This window comes from Mytilus edulis, chromosome 1, assembly GCF_963676685.1.
Source record: "Mytilus edulis chromosome 1, xbMytEdul2.2, whole genome shotgun sequence".
NCBI lineage: Eukaryota > Metazoa > Mollusca > Bivalvia > Mytilida > Mytilidae > Mytilus > Mytilus edulis.
In genome coordinates, this window is record NC_092344.1 from 22,717,953 (window position 1) to 22,737,435 (window position 19,483).

Below are 19,483 nucleotides of genomic sequence, written 5' to 3' on the forward strand. Positions count from 1 at the left end.
GTGTCAGAAACTGATAAATCTCAAATTTTGTCAAGTCACCATAAATGTCCAGTTTGTTCAATGTTTTTTCTGAGAAAATCTTGGTGAGATTTCGAAAAATATGTATCCTTGGAGAATAAATGTACAAAAATTATCCTAAGGCTGAACTAGAGGCTCTTAAGAGCCTGTGTCGCTCTGACACCTTGGTTTATGTGCATATTAGACAAAGGACACAGATGGATTCACGACAAAATTGTGTTTTGGTGATGGTGATGTGTTTGTAGATCTTACTTTACTGAACATTCTCACTTCTTACAATTATCTCAATTTATAATGAACTTGGCCAATTAGTTAGAGGAAACTTTTGGTAATATTTACAAAATTATTAAAAATTGACTATAAAGGGCAATAACTCCTTAAGGGGTCAACTGACCTTTTTGGTCATGCTGACTAATTTGTGGATCTTACTTTGCTGAACATTATTGCTGTTTACAGTTTATATCTATCTATAATAATATTTAAGATAATAACCAAAAACAGCAAAATTTCCTTAAAAATTACCAATTCAGAGGCAGCAACCCAACAACTGGTTGTCCGATTCATCTGCAAATTTCATATATAAAGCAGATAGATCTTGACTAAGCCAAAATCTACATTTTACCCCTATGTTCTATTTTTAACCATTGCAGCCATCTTGATTGGTTGACAGGGTCACCACACACATTTTTTAAACAAGATACATCAATGATGATTATGGCCAAGTATGGTTAAGTTTGGTCCAGTAGTTTTAGAGGAGAAGATTGTTGTAAAAGATTACGAAAAAAATTGGTAAAAAATTACTATAAAGGGCAATAACTCCCTTAGGGGTCAATTGACTATTTTAGTCGTATTAACTTATTTGTAGATCTTACTTTGCTGAACATTATTGCTGTTTACACATTATCTCTATCTATAATAATATTCAAGATAATAGCCAAAAAACGGTCCATAAAATTGCCAATTCAGGGGCAGCAACCCAACAACCGGTTGTCTGATTTGTCTGAAAATTTTAGGGCAGACAAACAATTTCACCCCATTTCAGATTTGCTCTAAATGCTTTGGTTTCAGAGTTATAAGTCAAAATCTACATTTTACCCTAATGTTCTATTTTTAGCCATGGCGGCCATCTGGTTGGCTGGCCGGGTCACGTCACACATTTTTTAAAGGCTAGATACCCCAATGATGATTGTGGCCAAGTTTTATTTAATTTAGCCCAGTAGTTTCAGAGGAGAAGATTTTTGTAAAAGTTAACGACGGACGACGACGGACGACGGACGCAAAGTGATGAGAAAAGCTCACTTGGCCTTTCGGGCCAGGTGAGCTAAAAAAGCAGAAAATTTGAACAAATTTGAAAAGAGATTTTTGCTGTTTAACAAGGGCATTAGTGTGTCTGTCACTTGTCATCTCTGTCAATCTATTTTCCACAATAACTTAAGTTACAATTGACATCCTGTTTGAATGCAATGTACATTGTCATAAAACAAAGGCTGGTAACTTTTTAAGGGTATTTTGGTTGTCTAACATTCTCACAAAGAAAAGGATCTAAACGGTCCACACCAGTTTTAATGCTAAATCTGATGTACAGCATTTTATTTTTGTCACAAAATGTGAGACATGCAGATTCTAAGGGACGACATCAAAAGATCAATGTAAGATAAAAAAAACTTAATTCAAATAGTTGGGGGGGGGGGGGTTGGACTGCTGCAAGATTTGGTTATCCGACATTGATTTTTACATATATCCATATGGGTCAATCAATTTTTCCCAAATTAAGTTAATAGGGGGTTAGGGGGGTCAGTGAACAAACTATTTAAATTAAGTTTTTTATCCTTCGTTGAACTTTTGATGTCGTCCCTAATAAAGTGGTGGTATTATCTTTTTGTACAAGCTTATATTTCTGAAGGTAAAATACGTGCATATTTATACCCCCACTGTAGCGGAAGAGGCAGAGGCGGATTTAGGGGGGTGGGGCCTGGCCCCCCTTTTTTTGGGAACAAAAATGGTTGCTTATATAAGGAATCACTGAAGCGTGAATAGAGCGGGGCCCCCTCTTAGGCAGTCAGTGGGCCCCCACTTATGAAAATTTCTGAATCCGCCACTGGGAGGCATTAAGTTTTACCCTTGTCCGTTATGCCAAAGTTGGTTTCCGTTCTCTAACTTTACTTTGCCTCAATTAAATGTTATGAAACCTATACATAATGCTTATTTCCGCAAAAAAACAGATCAAGTTTGAATTTGTGTGGCATCAACCATTATATGGGTCAAAGTACGGTCTTCAACACAGAGACTTGGCTCACACAAAACAGCAAGCTATAAAAGGCCCAAATATGAATAGTGTAAACCCAACAGTCAAATCCAAATAAAAAACGAGAAACACTTATGAACCACATCAACAAACGACAACCACTGAACATAAGGTTAGATGTGCCAAAGGAACATCACCATTTGAAAAAGGAAAATTAACAATAGGAAATGAAAATCATAAAAAAACAATCTTAAATTTTAGTGGAGAATTTCCCATGTAAACCTGAAATATTTAAATCTAGGAAAGGACAGTTATTACAGTTTATATTTGATTTATTTTAAAGTGAGTTACTTTGGGTAAATTTCGGCAGTACATGTTGTTGAATTTATCAATTAGACGGGTCTTTTACTGAGTTTGGTCATAAACTGTGATTCAGTACAATAACAAGTCGACCATTAAAGGGGTGCAATTGATATGCCCATGCGAATACACGAAACTGTCGACGGAATGTATTACAACAATGTACATAAATAGTATCAAGGAGAAAGTTAATTGCTTCAATCAACACATCATCGCTCCAGTAAGAATACCTATCATATTTACATTTGGTATTAGAGAAAAGGCCTACACCTGTCCTAAGTAATTAGGAATCTGATGTTCAGAAGTTGTCGTTTGTTGATGTGGTTCCTAAGTGATTTTCGTTTTTCGTTTTTTTTTCTATATAGATCAGACCGTTGTTTTTCCCGTTTGAATGTTTTTACACTAGCCATTTCTGTGGCCCTTTATAACTTGCTGTTCGGTGTGAGCCAGGGCTCCGTGTTGAAGACCACACTTTGACATATAAAGGTTTACTTTTATAAATTGTGACGTGGATAGAGAGTTGTCTTGTTGGCACCCATCATTTTATATCTATTTAGATGAGTTGCATTAAATACATTTGCATTCAGATTTATTAAACGAATTTTTAATCAAATAGTAAAAATTGTGTTTGAGAAGATTGTGTGGAAGTGCAGTGTAAAGAATTGAAAAGTCACAACTGTCAACAGAACCAAATGGACCATCAAAAGAACGTAATTTATCTAACACATCCAGCGAATTTTGTATACTAGTACTCAAAAAGTAGTTAATTCCACTTTTTTCATATATTTCATTACAAAAGTTAATGATAAGTTCTTTAATAGCAGTTATAAGATCTTATAAGGAACTAGCTAAAAGTACCGAAAGATGAGTTAAATAACACTTACCTGAAGCCGAGACGAAATAAAGTTTTACTCTGTGACATTTCATAGAAAGAGCCTTAAAATGTTCAGAAGAGGCCTTCTTAAAGCTGTGATGAGCATGATTTAGTGTATGTATGAGGTCATGTTTAAAAGTTGTTTGTCTAGTAGATCATGACAAATTATTGTAGAAGCATTGCAAACAAAGAATGTCGTTGTGTTAAGAATCCAAATTGGAATAAAGACGACCGATATTAGACGCTTAACATATTAAGTGCATTTTATATTCGCAGATTTAATTCTAGAAGCAAGCTTTCAGTCAGTCATTTTGAGTATAATTAAAAGTTCATCACTTGCAACTCTGTTTTGGTAGTCTGTAACATCTATAGAATAGATTTTTTTTCTTAAAATCCTTAGATTGTATAATTTCTTTTTTGTATACCCTTTTTATTTTACTAAAGGAAACAAACTAGAGTCTGGAGAGAGCCTGTGTCGCTCACCTTGGTCTTTGTGCATATTAAACAAGGACACTCTCCAACATTGTAGATGAAAATAGGTAGAATTCATGACAAAACCCTCTTTTCTGTTGATCTTGTTTTGCTGACCATAAAGGGGCACTAGCTACGAGATATGAAAAAATAGAATGTGATTTTGTTTATTTCAATCATTAATAAAAGTGAAATAATAAAATAATAATTCGCTGTTAGAGGCCAATTTGGTTCATTTTTGTCTGAATGAGCAAAAAAGATCTCTGGTGAATTATTCACATGCAAGTAAATAATTAGACCGTTTTCATGTGACCTTCAAAAAACCCATTATTTATCAATTGGTTATGCATGAAAAAGTATTGTTCAGCCATTAAAAGGAAAAGAATGTCAACATTTATTTTAAAGTGAAACAAATGTGGACCATTTCATTGACTGACTCGATCCACAAAAAAAAACCCACATTTCTATACTTGTAAAAACGATAATTATCTTTTGTATTTAACCCAGAGATGAAATTAAACAGACCTGGGACTATTATACTCATAGTTAGAATAATAGTCACAGAACAGACCTAGTAAGTTTCAGTTGTGCTGTAACACATCTGTCCTCTAGGTAGGTTGGTCCCCTCCGTAAAACATTCAGTATGCCTTCGGAATATATACAAATATCAAGAATTTCAATAACGGCCGGGAAACAGACTATCCTCTAGGGGACTGAGAGCCTATATTAAAAGCGCTGGCAAACACGTCAGTTTACCCACACGCACTTGTCTCCTGTATGTTTAGCCCTGCCACCGGTTTTACAAGTTATTTCCCTAAACATATAGGGCTCATTGTAAGCATATAATACGAGTTACAAATAAAGAAAAAAAACATAAGAAGGGGATAAGACTACATTTCGAATTTCGCGGAATTTTAAACTGTTTTCATTGGTGCATATGAACACACCTCCAATATTGCTAACATGTTCTTAGGTAAATAATTTTAAACGGCACAAAAGACTTAACTCGATTTTAATAGATTGGATTGGTAATTTGAAGTACAAATGCGCTTATAATATGCATAATTTAGCAAGAATATAACCAAAACACATTGTTCTTCTTGATTGTCTCCCATTATCAAGATTGAAATTATCTCCCTCTATTGTGTACAACCATGGCCAGTGTACTGCAAATTTTCAGAACAAACGTCAAACCGTGCAAATTGAGGCTAACTGTGAACTGTCTACCATTAATAAGTGTATGTTGATGCTGACATGATTGTTATTTGACCTATACTGCCTCTATTGAGAGGTCATTCACATAATTCCTGACCCCTAAACAGATCCACTGAAAATAAACAAGAGTTGAAGACATCTTTTGTTTTAACTGTTTGACAGTTGTTGAATAAAATTACTTGATATGTACACTAGAACTTGCATATTTTATTGACCCTCCCTTCCTTGTCCCTTCTGTTAGTAGTAGCATATATAAGGCACTAAATGTGCACCATAATTCAGTTACCTTGTTTTGTAACCCCCATTGACATAATGGTTACATTCATACCAAACGAGCAGGATCTACATAATCAAAGACATACAATTATTATGAATTATAAAAGACATGCTCATTTTTCAATGAGACAATTACTGAATTAGGGGGTCTCATTGGGGGTTCTGATCACGGATCCTGCTTACTGTTTTGTCAGATTCCCCTATCCTGCTTACACAATGTACGTATTAAAGCAATTCTCATTTTTTTTGTAATTTCCTGTGTCTCCCTAGACTTCATTTCCCATTTTCATGGTATAATAATTTGACTTGAACGTGTCGCGCTTACCTAAAGATTGGCAGTCCTGCGTCGGGCCTAGACCCCAGTGAGACTACTCACAATTAGGTGCCTTCTGTACAACTTGATTTAATTTGATCATCACTCCTTAATGATGGCTTGATCCCAGTCAGCAGTATAGTCAGAAGTTGGTTCAGTCATGGGAGTTGTAGTAATAATGGTGTTTTGAATACAGGCAAACTATTCCAGTGTACTATATCTTTATAAAGAGTGCATCAATGCATATAATTTGGTGGTTGTTTTTTCTTGTCACAATGTCAGACTAAAGCTAGGGTTCATACTGGTATTTAAAGTGCATAATTGGTTTCACTTCATTAAACAGTATTTCCAGAAACAACAGAAAGCAGGCCGTCAATATTTTTCATAAATTAAATTTTTATGTTTAGATACGCCTAATATTTTTTAACAAAAACGCCTTTTATAGCTGGCTATTCGGTATTGGCTTTGCTCATTGTTGAAGGCCGTACGGTGAACTATAGTTGTTAGTTTCTGTGTTATTTTGGTCTCTTGTGGACAGTTGTCTCATTGGCAATCATACTACATCTTCTTTTTTATATTTGAATTTAAGCGAATGGTTTTGACCATCATGATTTTTTTATCATGAAAAATTTCAAAAGTGGAAGTTCTTGAACTTGATTAGGTAAAAACACAATATTTTTCAGATTGCAACTAAAAACAAAAAAGTAAATAAAAATAAACCAATCTTCTATCCCTATAATTTTAGGAAAATACAACCCTCATATTTGTGTATGGACTTTTCTCAATGTATAATATGGTATATTTATTTTCTGTAGGCATCCAGCAACTTCAGTACATCAGGCAGAAGATATAAAGCCAAATTCTTTAATTCAGCTGATGAAGCCATTCAAGATATACCAGATGGATCAAAACTGTTGGTTGGAGGTGTGTTAACTTTATTGTTTATTTCCTCATAATCTATAACTAGTAATTTTCAAGTTTCACATAAAAGTGAAAAGTATTTATAGATCTAAATCACAAGAGAATGTTCTTCATTTTCCAGAAATATAAGGAATGGTAAATACAAGTCATGTCTTTGTATACAGTAGCGTCCTTGATTTTCTTTGGATAATAATTTTCATGGATTTTGTGGGAATAAGGGAACCACAAAATTATAATGTTCAATGATTTACAAGATTTTGGAAGGAATGTATGCAGATTTTGGAAGGAATGTATGCAGATTTTGGAAGGAATGTATGCAGATTTTGGAAGGAATGTATGCAGATTTTGGAAGGAATGTATGCAGATTATGGAAGGAATGTATGCAGGTTTTGGAAGGAATGTATGCAGATTTTGGAAGGAATGTATGCAGATTATGGAAGGAATGTATGCAGGTTTTGGAAGGAATGTATGCAGATTTTGGAAGGAATGTATGCAGATTATGGAAGGAATGTATGCAGGTTTTGGAAGGAATGTATGCAGATTTTGGAAGGAATGTATGCAGATTTTGGAAGGAATGTATGCAGGTTTTGGAAGGAATGTATGCAGGTTTTGGAAGGAATGTATGCAGATTTTGCCAAAAGCAAAAATGAAATATCCATGAAAATGCAAGTTTTCCTCAATCCAAGGAAATTAGTACCTATAAAAATAAATGAATTTATAAGGTGTTTTCAGCTGAAGGATATAATTCATCTGCAAACTGCGAAGCTGTTATATATATATGTGTAGTCATGTTTATGCTACAGTATAAATATGTTCTGTATAAAAACACTAATCAAACTACTTTGTTTATTTTTGAACAGGATTTGGATTATGTGGAATACCAGAAAACCTAATTCAAGCTTTACTGAAAACAAAGGTTAAAGATTTGACAATTGTCAGTAATAATGCTGGTGTAGATGATTTTGGTCTTGGATTATTACTTCAGCAGAAACAGGTATGGACCGTTAATTTGACCATGACGTAATTAACCTACATGTTGTTGGTAGGGTTTGGATAATAATCATATGAATATGACTGATAGTATCTTTTGTAAAAAAATAAGAATGTACATGTGGGTACAGTTATAAAAGAACATTTTTGACATTTTTAGCTTTTGAACTTTAAAAGAAGTTAGAAAATTTAATGATTATGAGTAATTGTTAATAATAGTTTTATCAATTGAAAATGTGATGATTAAATTCTTGGTATTATCAATACCTGATAATTTTATCTAAGAATTTGTCATTGAAATAGCTCTTCAATTATTTGTTTATGTTGCTTTTTAAAAGGAGACTAATTAATCATTGAATTTAAAATTTAAAGAGTTTGTATTAATTAATTATTTTTCAGGTCAAGAGGATGATATCATCATATGTGGGGGAGAATGCAGAATTTGAACGTCAGTATTTGTCAGGTGAACTAGAAGTGGAGCTAACACCACAGGTATTGTATTTAAAAAAAAATAATAATAAGAGCACTTTCATGTTGTATGGTTGCAGTCTCATTAACTCATATTGCACAAGATGTGTAATTTAATTAAATGAGACATCAACCACACAACACATTTTGTCCATCCAACTATCTTTCCTTCCATTTGTAAATCCATTAATTTGTCAAATATACTTTTTCCCACTTTTATCATTTATATAAGCATTGAGAATTTTGAGGTATTGATTCTCTCTGGAGTTTTCATACATTTAACATTGTACCTTTTATCCTAAAAAAATAACAAGGATTAAATTAGATTTTCTAATATGGCTTCTTAAGGGGGCTCGTGAGTATAAATCATGTTTTTTTTTTAATATAGGATTTCGCTATATTTTTTCATAAATGAACTTTATCATATACAATAGAAAAATGAAGTAAAAAAATAGAGATAAACTGTAAACAGCAATAATGTTCAGCAAAGTAAGATCTACAAATATGTCAACATGACCAAAATGGTCAGTTGACCCCTTAAGGAGTTATTGCCTTTTATAGTAATTTTTTACCAATTTTTCGTAAATTTTTGTAATCTTTTACAAAAATCTTCTTCTCTGAAAATTACTGGGCCAAATTTAACCAAACTTTGCCACAATTATTATTAGGGTATCTAGTTTAAAATATGTGTGCGGTGACCCAGCCAACCAACCAAGACGGCCGCCATGGTTAAAAATAAAACATAGGGGTAAAATGTAGATTTTGGCTTATAACTCTGAAACCAAAGCGTTTAGAGCAAATCTGTTGGAATTAAATTGTTTATTAAGTCAATATCTATCTGCTGTGAAATTTTCAGATGAATTGGACAACTTGTTGTTAGGTTGCTGCCCCCAATAGGTAATTTTTAAAGATATTTTGCCATTTTGGTTATTATCTTGAATACTATCATAGATAGAGATAAACTGTAAACAGCAATAATGTTCAGCAAAGTAAGATCTACAAATAATTCAACGCGAACAAAATGGTTAGTTGACCCCTTAAGGAGTTATTGCCCTTTATAGTCAATTTTTACAAAATATTACCTCTATAACTAAAGGGCCAAGTTTATTATAGATAGAGAAAATTGTAAGTAGAAAGAATGTTCAGTAAAGTAAGATCTACAAACACATCACCATCACCAAAACACAATTTTGTCATGAATCCATCTGTTTCCTTTGTTTAATATGGACATAGACCAAGGTGAGCGACACAGGGTCTTAAGAGCCTCTAGTTTAATGATATAAACGTTTTAAAAGTCATCTGGGGCCAAACCGAATCCATTTTTTGGGTTCATTTTAGTACCATATCATAAAGTTATAACTAATAGAGTAATAAATAAAATTTGTAATAAAAAAACGAATGTTTAATTTTTTGCTGAATTTTCTGTACCCACGAGCATCCTTAAACTATACTATATATATATATAAGTAATAAAATTATGACTAGAAAAGTAGGGGGTTGGTAGGCAAACTTTTCAATATAACTTTATGGATAAAAACAGAGGATTTGAAATGTCTGACAAAAAGTTAAAAAAAGAGTAGCAAACATCCTTGATATGTATTATGATTTTTGAATAATATTTTCATTACACATTTCTGCAGTACTACTTATCAGAATGACCCCCAATTTGTTAATGGTAAGTTGAAATATGTGAGAGTCTCAGACACTAAATTCCTATTTCTAATACTTTGAATTATAATTAGGTGTATCCTCACAAAACAACGTGCCCACCTACGATATTATGCCCCACTTACGATAGTAGAGGGGCATTATGTTTTCTAGTCTGTGCGTGCGTCTGTTCGTGCGTCCATTTGTGCGTCCGTTTGTCTGTCTGTCCCGCTTCAGGTTAAAGTTTTTGGTCAAGATAGTTTTTGATGAAGCTGAAGTCCAGTCAACTAGAAACTTAGTACACTTGTTGCTTATGATATGATCTTCCTAATTTTAAAGCCAAATTAAACATTTGACCCCAATTTCACGGTCCACTGAACATAGAAAATGAAAGTGCAAGTTTCAGGTTAAAGTTTTTGGTCAAGCTAATTTTTGATGAAGTTGAAGTCCAATCAACTTGAAACTTAGTACACATGTTCCCTATGGTATGATCTTTCTAATTTTAATGCCAAATTAGATCTTTTATCCAATTTCACGGCCCATTGAATATGGAAAATGATAGTGCGAGTGGGGCATCCGTGTACTTCGGGCACATTCTTGTTTTCATTTGAAATATTAATGAAAATGAACACTCATTGTTGAAGGCCATGTAGTAACCTATAGCTGTTAACTTCTATGTCATAATTTAGTCTCAGGGTATAGAGAATTGTCTTATTGTCTCTTCTAAATTTTAACATTTATTGTTCACTTTTGTATTATAAAAAAAGAAGATGTGGTATGATTGCTAATGAGACAACTCTCCACAAGAGACCAAAATAACACAACAACTATAGATCACCGTACGTCCTTCAACAATGAGCAAAGCCCATACCTGATAGTCAGCTCTAAAAGGCCATGAAATGACAATGTTAAACAATTTAAATGAGAAAAATAACGGCCTAATTTATGTTAAAAAATTGAACGAAAAACAAATATCTATCACATAAACAAACGACAACCACTGAATTACAGGCTCCTAACTTGGGACAGGCACATACAAACAGAATGTGGCAGGGTTAAACATGTTAGCGGGATCCCAACCCTCCCCTAACCTGGGACAGTGGTATATCAGTACAACATAAGAATGAACTATAAAAATCAGTTGAAAAAGACTTAACTCATCAGATGGACAAAAATACAAGTGGACTTGACTGGGTACTTGTACATCCCAACAACATAAAGACACTAGGTCCAGATCTGAGAGTACTCACAGTTAAATGACAGCTAGTTCAAAGCCTCTAACAACTAATAAAAAAATCATGTCATGGATCTAAGACTAAATTATCAATCCGTACACATCCAACATATAAGTTCATTTGCACTTTAGGGTACACTGGCTGAGAGAATAAGAGCTGGTGGAGCCGGTATCCCAGCATTCTTTACACCTACTGGTTATGGAACTTTAATACAGACAGGTGGCGCTCCAATCAAATATAACAGCGATAAATCTATAGACGTTGCTAGTCAACCAAGGGAGGTAAGTCAGCTGATTTCTATCTGGATAATACAGAAAGGTGGTGCTCCAATTAAATACAACAGTGATAAATCTATAGACATTGCTAGTCAGCCAAGGGAGGTAAGTCAGCTGATTAAATGACAATTTCAGCACAATTCAGCATTTCGTCTATCATCTTTCAACATTTTATAGGTAGGCAGAAACTGGAGCAAATTTGACAAAGGGCGGACCCAGCCATTTATAAAAGGGGGGGTGTAAACTAAATGTCCTTATTTCAAATGCATTGATTGTCAGAAAAAAAGGGGGATCCAACCAAGGGTTCGGAAATGGTCATATTTGCCAGTCTTGTCCTAAACTGAAAGTATTTGTCCTAAATGAGTAATTGGGATTTAGGACAAATTTTATTTTTGAACAGAAATAATTTCGGTCAATTCGTTGAGATCGATTTTCTAAATCACCATTTTGAAATTGTTTTTGTTTTGTTATCCCTCTCATGTAATGAAACTGCCACTCCAGTACAGTGTTATGTTCCTGAGGTCCCTCCTTATAACTTTATTAATACCTCGGGGAAATATTGGCTAATGATTGCTAATCTCTTTACTCAAGTTTTTAATTCACACCTGGCTATTGATCACAAGCACAGAACAAATATTTTAAAGAAATTAAAATTCTATGTCTTTATTATTTAATTACTTTTCAGCTAAGACAATTGTCAATAATGATTTGAAATTAAAATATAACTTAATTCGATTTAATTTACGTAGAATTTTTTTTTTTTAACCACTAAAACACGTGCTTTGTTTACTATGTAATACACATGCTTTAAATATTTTGATTAGACACTAAATTGAATAGGAAAGTTGTCTCATTGGCACTCATACCACATCTTCTTATATCTAAATCATCTTTATTGCACTAAATGCTGTTTAACAATCTACTGAGCTTACAGCATTGGGCTTAGTTTCCCTGCGTACTATCAAGGGGAATATCTAATGAACATATAGAAATGTTAGTATTATACAATTAAACATTAAACATAATTATAATAAAAATAAACATAAATATACATTGATTCAAACGATTTTTTTTATGTCTGCTTACAGATTTACAACTTAAGGTTTTATGTTTCATGTGTGTTTACTTTCTCACAGGATACCTGTAACCATATACATTGTATTGAAATATAAGTTTTTTTTGTACAAGGCTTAAAAACAGTTGCATTTCTATCCTGTTTGAGCTTAGTACCGGTACAAATAAAATTTATATTTTGATATAATGTATGGTTTTTCTTTATATACTCCAACTCGAACAACTGTTTTATACGATTCATATGATTATACTTTTCAAAAAAATAGGAGTTATCTTCCTTTATCCAAAATTGTAGTTGAATCAACAACTTCTGTTTTTCTAATACTATAAGCAATAGGTCAACTAACTATATTTTGGTGTATGGAATGATTTAAATGTGTACATATCTGTCTGGCAGGAATCATCTGCCTTTTGGTTTATTTTTATGGTTCATTTGTCAATGTTATGTTTCAGTAGTAAGATTCTTTTCAAAGATATTATTAGAAATAGCTCAATTGCATTTGGTGTATGTAATGCTTGTTAGATGACATATCTGCCTAGCTTGTTTTAAAAGATGTGAAAGGGAAATGAAAAAGCAGTTAAGAAAAAGGTTTAGAAAAAATTAGCTTCTTTAGTATCACCATTATTTGACAGAAATTTAAATACAAACACCAGTAGTAAGCAGCATTGTTGTAAATACATAAAATAGATGATACATGTGTATGGCTAAGATTTTAAGATATCAGATTCTATTCTGTAAAAGTAAGGTATTGTATATCAGTTTAAAGACAGATTTTCTTTTGTTATGTAAAGAACTTTACTAATAAATGTAAATTCAAATGTTTCAGGGTATATGCATATGATACCAATTGATAATTACTGTAAACCAACTAATTTTCGCGAGCGATTTATTTTCGCGACTTTCCCGAGTAGAAAAACAACATGAATATTTATCGTCGCGAATATGTAAAACTTCGATCTTTTGTTATTAACCTACATTAAGTTAATTGAAAAATCGCAGAATTAAATAGTCGCGAATTGGAATAAAAAGGTAAAACGCGAAATAAAGTATCCGCGAAAATTAGTTGGTATACAGTACCTTGGTTATAACATCTGTCACACTTCAATATCTTCATGTATGTAAATTATGTGTACCTTTCATATTATGATTTTATTGTGGTTTTATGTTGATATTAATGTTCGTCCAGTTTGTCCAAAGTTTGAATTCCTACAAGGAATATCTGATATCTATAGTAGCTTTGGTCCTTTGTGTTGTGTAAACCACTGTTTTTTTCAAAACCAGCAACCACTTATAGTTTAACATTGGCTAAACAAGTTGAAATTGGTAGATTTTTATTTCTCTCAAAAATGTCAATGTTTTTACAAGACTTTATATATGAACAGGGGGTATTTTTGAAATCCCAGCTGAATCCATAATGCAATATTGAGACCCCCCATTTAGCTTTAGATAAGAGATGAAGTCAACAGCCCAGCAACACAATCAGTCATCTAGAAGAAAAATGAAAGATAGCAAAGAGATATTAAAACTCATACATCAAAAAAACAATCTGACAATGCCATGGCCAAAAAAAATTATGCATTTTCAGCATTATATATATCTTTTTTGTCCAGTGCAAATACAAATACCAAAAAAGTGATTCAGGCTCCTAAAAGCCTGATACTTTTTTTGCATGTTGAAGTCTGGTCATATGCCAATGTCCATTACATTATTGTAGGGGTTGTTGAAAGAAAGCTCTTTTGTGATAAGCAAATTTTTACAAATCATATATTTACTCCAGAATTCTGGGATTGATTTCCTCCAAACTTTACTTTATAGGAGCCTTAAGTTTGTTGGTATTGATGGAAGACAGTTTCAGAGTATTTTTGTTTTTATTCAATTCTTAGCTCCAGCAGAGTTATGGGACTATAATTGTGAGATATAAGTGAATTTTTCACATATTGTACTATTGCTTGAGTTAGCTTGGATTGATTTAGTATACACTTTACATAATTCTTGGAATTTGTGAACATAAGAAACTTTTCAATTTTTGAAATCATAATCCTCAGGCTCGTTTTTCTACAGAGCCATTTCATTTGCTGATGATAAAATGACTTCCAAATATTTTCTTCTTGATACAATTTCAATTATACAATTATACGCTCTTGGTACAGCTGTTTATTGAAGTTGTGACAAAAACATTTATTTGTCAGAATTAAAATTTAAGGTCATCTTTTAAAATTGTGTTTCAATTTGCGTATTATTTATATTTTCAATCTATGTGTACAAATGATCAGGAATTAAGTATACATTGATTTAAAATAAAATTTTAGAAAGTATAAATGGGTATTTTTCTTTGTAATGAGAAGTAAAGGAAAAGTAATAAATATGTTTATTTTGTTCTACCTGCCTAACCACAAACGGTTGAAAACTAGAGGACATTTAGTCATTGAAACACTTGAGTTCACATTAACTATTTATCTCTAATATCTTAGTAGATGAATTATTCTGTACTTGATAGACTTGTAAAGAGCCCAATTCACTGATAAAAGTGACACCTTCAATTACATGTACATTTTGATATGTATACTGTAGTAGCAGGTTTTGATTGACAAAAGATAAAAAATATTGTAACAATTACTGTAGTAAATCATGTAATAAATATCTTTGAGGCTAAAAAAACATGTGACTTCCCCAGTTGTAGGCCTCGAGATATTTGTATGCATTTATATTTAGACTATAACTACACTTTGTATTGTTGTAATATGATTAAAAGGTGATGTAGAGGGGAATGGAAAAATGTTTTATATATATCTCGAGATATATATAAACGAATAAATTAACTAAATCACTGATCTTGTATTATACACAATGATTTATGTTATGATTGTTTAGGATTTAAAAAACATAAGTAAATGTAATTAGTGTCTCACTGTGACAAGTTGTGTACATGTACAGTTATTCAATGGCATTTACATTTAACAAAGGGATAAACTTTAGGATTATCTTCTAAGTAAATAGAATTTATATGTGATTTAATTATCTGTTTGGTGTAACAAAAATAATATATATAGTATTAAAAAATGTATGCCAGTTGAAACTTGATTTAATTATGTTATCTTTTAATCTATGACATACCCCTTGGCCTGGCCTTTATTACATGAGGTATTACTTGAGTCATTGGAGTGTGACACAGTAACAAGGTTATACCAGATCATTTCTATTTTCATTTTATAAATTGTGTGCAACATAAATTTATGTATATAGATTGATCAGAAACTTTGATTAAAGTTGGCATATCAATATCTGCAACAGGTGTTGGTGAAGTTATACTTTGTGATAAACTTTTTACCTGAGTTCTAATGCAAATTTACCTTTTGGATGTGATTCACACTATAGGACTATATATATTGTCTGTCTAGAGGGAAAATACTACTTCTTTAGACTAATTGAATATATTTTGAAGCCTTGATGTCAACTTGACTTGAAGAGTACATTTTGTCAGGAAATACATTATAAGTGAAGACTAGTGAAATCTTTAATCTGGATGTGACTACGAATTCTATTGATATTTAAATTAGGTGATGTCTTTTTAGAATTCGGCGTCTGTTTGAATTCATTTAACAAATATTATTTTATGTGGCTCATTTAGTGCGTTGAAGGATTTGAGAAAGAGGTTTTAGTGACATTATTGTTTTAAATGGTAAAGGATAGATTGCAAGAGATGCAGGAAAAGAGGGAAGAATATGAAAAAGAAAGTAAAAAGAAAAAGAAGAAGGGGAAAAGTGAGGACAATGGAGATATGAATGTGTTCATAGACAAAGTTAACATGGTGGAAAACCAGTTAGAAGAACTGAAAAAAGATGTTGCTCAAATTAAAAAGACACAAAGTAATTTATACTGCTCCCCGTTCGTTACTACTGCTAACTTACAAGATATGGAAAGTAAGGCAGATTCTATTATATCTAGTTCTAGTAAAATACGGAAAGACATCCAACTCATAGCCGCTGAAAACTTTCCAAAATCACAAAAGGATTCGTTACTTAATACAAGTACTCAAGAACGTGTTCATACCTCACAGGTTGAAAGACTGCAATATGAGTTGAGAGAAGCAATGAACGATTTTAGAACAAGTCAAGCTGATTATGTAGAGAAAACTAGAGCAAGGTTCCGAAGACAAATGGAAATTGTCAAAGATAGTAGTGAAATAAACGGAAATGAGCAAGGGGATAATTTTCAAAACCAAGCTCTGTTTACAGGGAATATTATATTAGAAATGCAACAAGCTAAGGGAGAATTGCAAATGATAGATGAACGAGAACAAGAACTACAACATTTAGAAGGTCAGATTCATGAAGTCAATAAACTATTTAAGGAAATGCATGTGTTAGTAGATGAACAGGGTGAAATGGTTGATAATATTGAAAAGAATATAGAAGAGGCTGTTGACGATGTTGAAAAAGGGAAAGGACAATTAACTGAGGCAGAAAAAAATCAAAAGAAAGCACGAAAAAAGAAAATTTGTTGTATTTCTATTGTAGCAGTTATTTTGATTATTATTATTATTATAGTGGCTGTAATGATCAGTCAAAATACATAATAAATGGAGGTCCGAAATAGAAGTGCTTGGTGTGTGAATTTGTCCTAATGTGAGAAAGCTTCAGAACATATTGCAAATATACTACATGTATTGAACTAATGTTCAAATAGTGGTTTTATATTGTTTAATGAGGGTCATATAGAATGTGCCAATACTCGTCAAGTGTTAAAACTGAAGGCATTATTTCATATCATGATTGTACAACACATTAAATTTAAAACCTTTAACAGCTTTGTTTATTGTACTTCATAGTACTTGGTAAAAGAACAAGGAAAATGTTTTGTCAATGAAAGGTCAAATTGTCATATATCAACAGTTACATTAATGATAATACCCTACTTGGGGAAAACAAACAGTTTCTTCCTGGCTCGCCTTATTGTATAACTTCCTTTGTATATATAGGTTTGGCTTTTAGTATAAAGTTTCTTGTGTAAGGGTAATTAGGGTAAGACGAAGGAGTAAATTAAATCTGTTTCCTTTACGTTTGACATAAACTTAAAAAATAACAAACTATTTTTAATAAGATAGGTTCATTGAATGTCATGGTTCAGAGGTGAAAGGAAGGAATTAACTGAAACTACTACACACATTTAAAAGTGTTAGTTTAAAGTTTAATATCATGTAGAAATTAGGGCTCCTTTGGGAAAAAATAGAAAAAAATATTATTAAACAATTTGAAATGAATATTACTGAAATTGATGTGATGGTAAAAATTTTTCTTTTATTAAATTCAAGTTTAAATTCTATGTTATTGCAACCAAACTAAAGTTGCAAATTCTTGTGCTTCATGGGTTTAAACGTGGAGTCTAGGCCATTGCCTCTTCTATTATGACTGATGGTTTCAATTTTTTACTGTGCATTTTGGGTCTTGACTGTACTGTTTAGACCACAAGCTTCAATGTTTGAACTGTGCTTTTTATGCCATTAACTGTGCTGTTAAGACTGCAGACATCAAGTTTTTGACTCTGCTGTGTAGACCTTTGACTGTGATGTCAAGATATAAGCTTCAATGTTTTGACTGTGATGTCAAGATCACAAGCTTCAATGTTTTGACTGTGCTGTGTAGACCTTTGACTGTGATGTCAAGATCACAAGCTTCAATGTTTTGACTGTGCTGTGTAGACCTTTGACTGTGATGTCAAGATCACAATCTTCAATGTTTTGACTGTGCTGTGTAGACCTTTGACTGTGATGTTAAGATCACAAGCTTCAATGTTTTGACTGTGCTGTGTAGACCTTTGACTGTGAATCTGATGTCAAGATCACAAGCTTCAATGTTTTGACTATGCAGTCATCAAGGTCCCTATATGTGTTGTTAAGACCCCTTTTGTTTTTAAAACTCATGTTAAGCTTTACGAACTCTTTGTGTTGTTTATTGAATTTCTGTTGTTCCTGAAACCTGTGTTGTGTACATTGATACCATACCTGCTCTTTTGTTAATTAAGATTAAAGATTGAGAATTGTATGTATCATCCTGCTTTATTTCCTTCTTGAAAAACCTCCTTTTTACAGGATAACCACCCTTTGTTAAAGGAGTACAACATGTTTTTAGAGAAACATGTTACTGAATACAATTATATCAGCTGTTGCATTGATTTAGAAGAATTGTTAAACTTACTAAATTTGTAATGCATAAAAATGCATTGAACATACCAGCTTAATATCCAAAAGGCTTTGGCAGGCCAAAGCATGGACATCTATAACTTTAGTATAACATTTTATATTTTAACTTCAAGAGAAATAATTCAAATGATTGTTAACTTGAATGAAACTCAAACTTGTTTGTAATGATCCTGATACAACTTCAAAATGAATGATTAGAAATTGACAACGTACTAGCAGTAATTACCTATAAAAAAGGGAAGATGATTATTTATATTAAAGAAAGACAGAGGATGGAATAAGTGACATTGATAAAAAAAATCTTTCAAATAAAACATAACATTTAAAAAAGTTGTGTGTCTGAGGCACTTTCCTTGATTTACCTTCATCAGGAATTGTAAGCTAGCGATCAAACATAAAACTTTGAAAGCCAGGGATGTATTAATATGAAGAAACCATATGACCTATATGACCAAATGGGACATAAAATGAATAGCCAAGGGTCAGCTTAGGTCAACTTAGTCTGATGTTATCATTACTTATGATGATTTTATTTGTCACATCAAATAACTCGTGCTGTTTGACATTAATTAATTTTCCATCTGTTATATAATGGAAATCAATATATTTGATCAGATATTTATTCAGATATTTATTCAAAATATTGTAGTTTATACTACAAAAGGAGTAAATAAATATATAAATAGTGATGCATATACATGTCAACAAATAATACAGACATTGAAATTTGCCTATGTGTTTACTGAAGGGATAATTACTCTATAATATATATTTATGAACACAACAAGAATTAAGTTAGGAAATTATAGTGTATTCTGTACGTTAAATTTATCTCTGATAAGTAAAACATTCCAATGGTTGACTGGGGAATAGAAATATGGTAGCCTGTCAGGACTTCTTC

The 19,483-nt window shown here is 32.3% G+C and overlaps 2 protein-coding genes across 2 annotated transcripts in view; both read left to right on the forward strand.

Moving 5' to 3' along the window:
* The first annotated feature begins 5,073 nt into the window (after positions 1–5,073).
* Positions 5,074–19,483, forward strand: part of LOC139528240 (succinyl-CoA:3-ketoacid coenzyme A transferase 1, mitochondrial-like) — a 40,056-nt gene continuing 25,646 nt past the window's right edge. Inside the window, exons 1-5 of the mRNA XM_071324126.1 lie at positions 5,074–5,206; positions 6,588–6,696; positions 7,554–7,687; positions 8,083–8,175; positions 11,165–11,314. Of these exons, the coding sequence (XP_071180227.1) occupies positions 5,123–5,206; positions 6,588–6,696; positions 7,554–7,687; positions 8,083–8,175; positions 11,165–11,314 (570 nt within the window). The 5' untranslated portion in view covers positions 5,074–5,122. The remainder of the gene's footprint in view (positions 5,207–6,587; positions 6,697–7,553; positions 7,688–8,082; positions 8,176–11,164; positions 11,315–19,483) is intronic.
* LOC139528257 (syntaxin-like) lies at positions 15,572–17,186 on the forward strand. Its single transcript, XM_071324148.1, has one exon. The coding sequence runs from the start codon at positions 16,060–16,062 to the stop codon at positions 16,957–16,959; it is 900 nt and encodes a 299-aa protein (XP_071180249.1). The 5' UTR covers positions 15,572–16,059; the 3' UTR covers positions 16,960–17,186.

Excerpts from the sequence above, each read along its gene's own strand:
- LOC139528257 (XM_071324148.1), top strand. The coding sequence starts at position 16,060 with ATGGTAAAGGATAGATTGCAAGAGATGCAGGAAAAGAGGGAAGAATAT.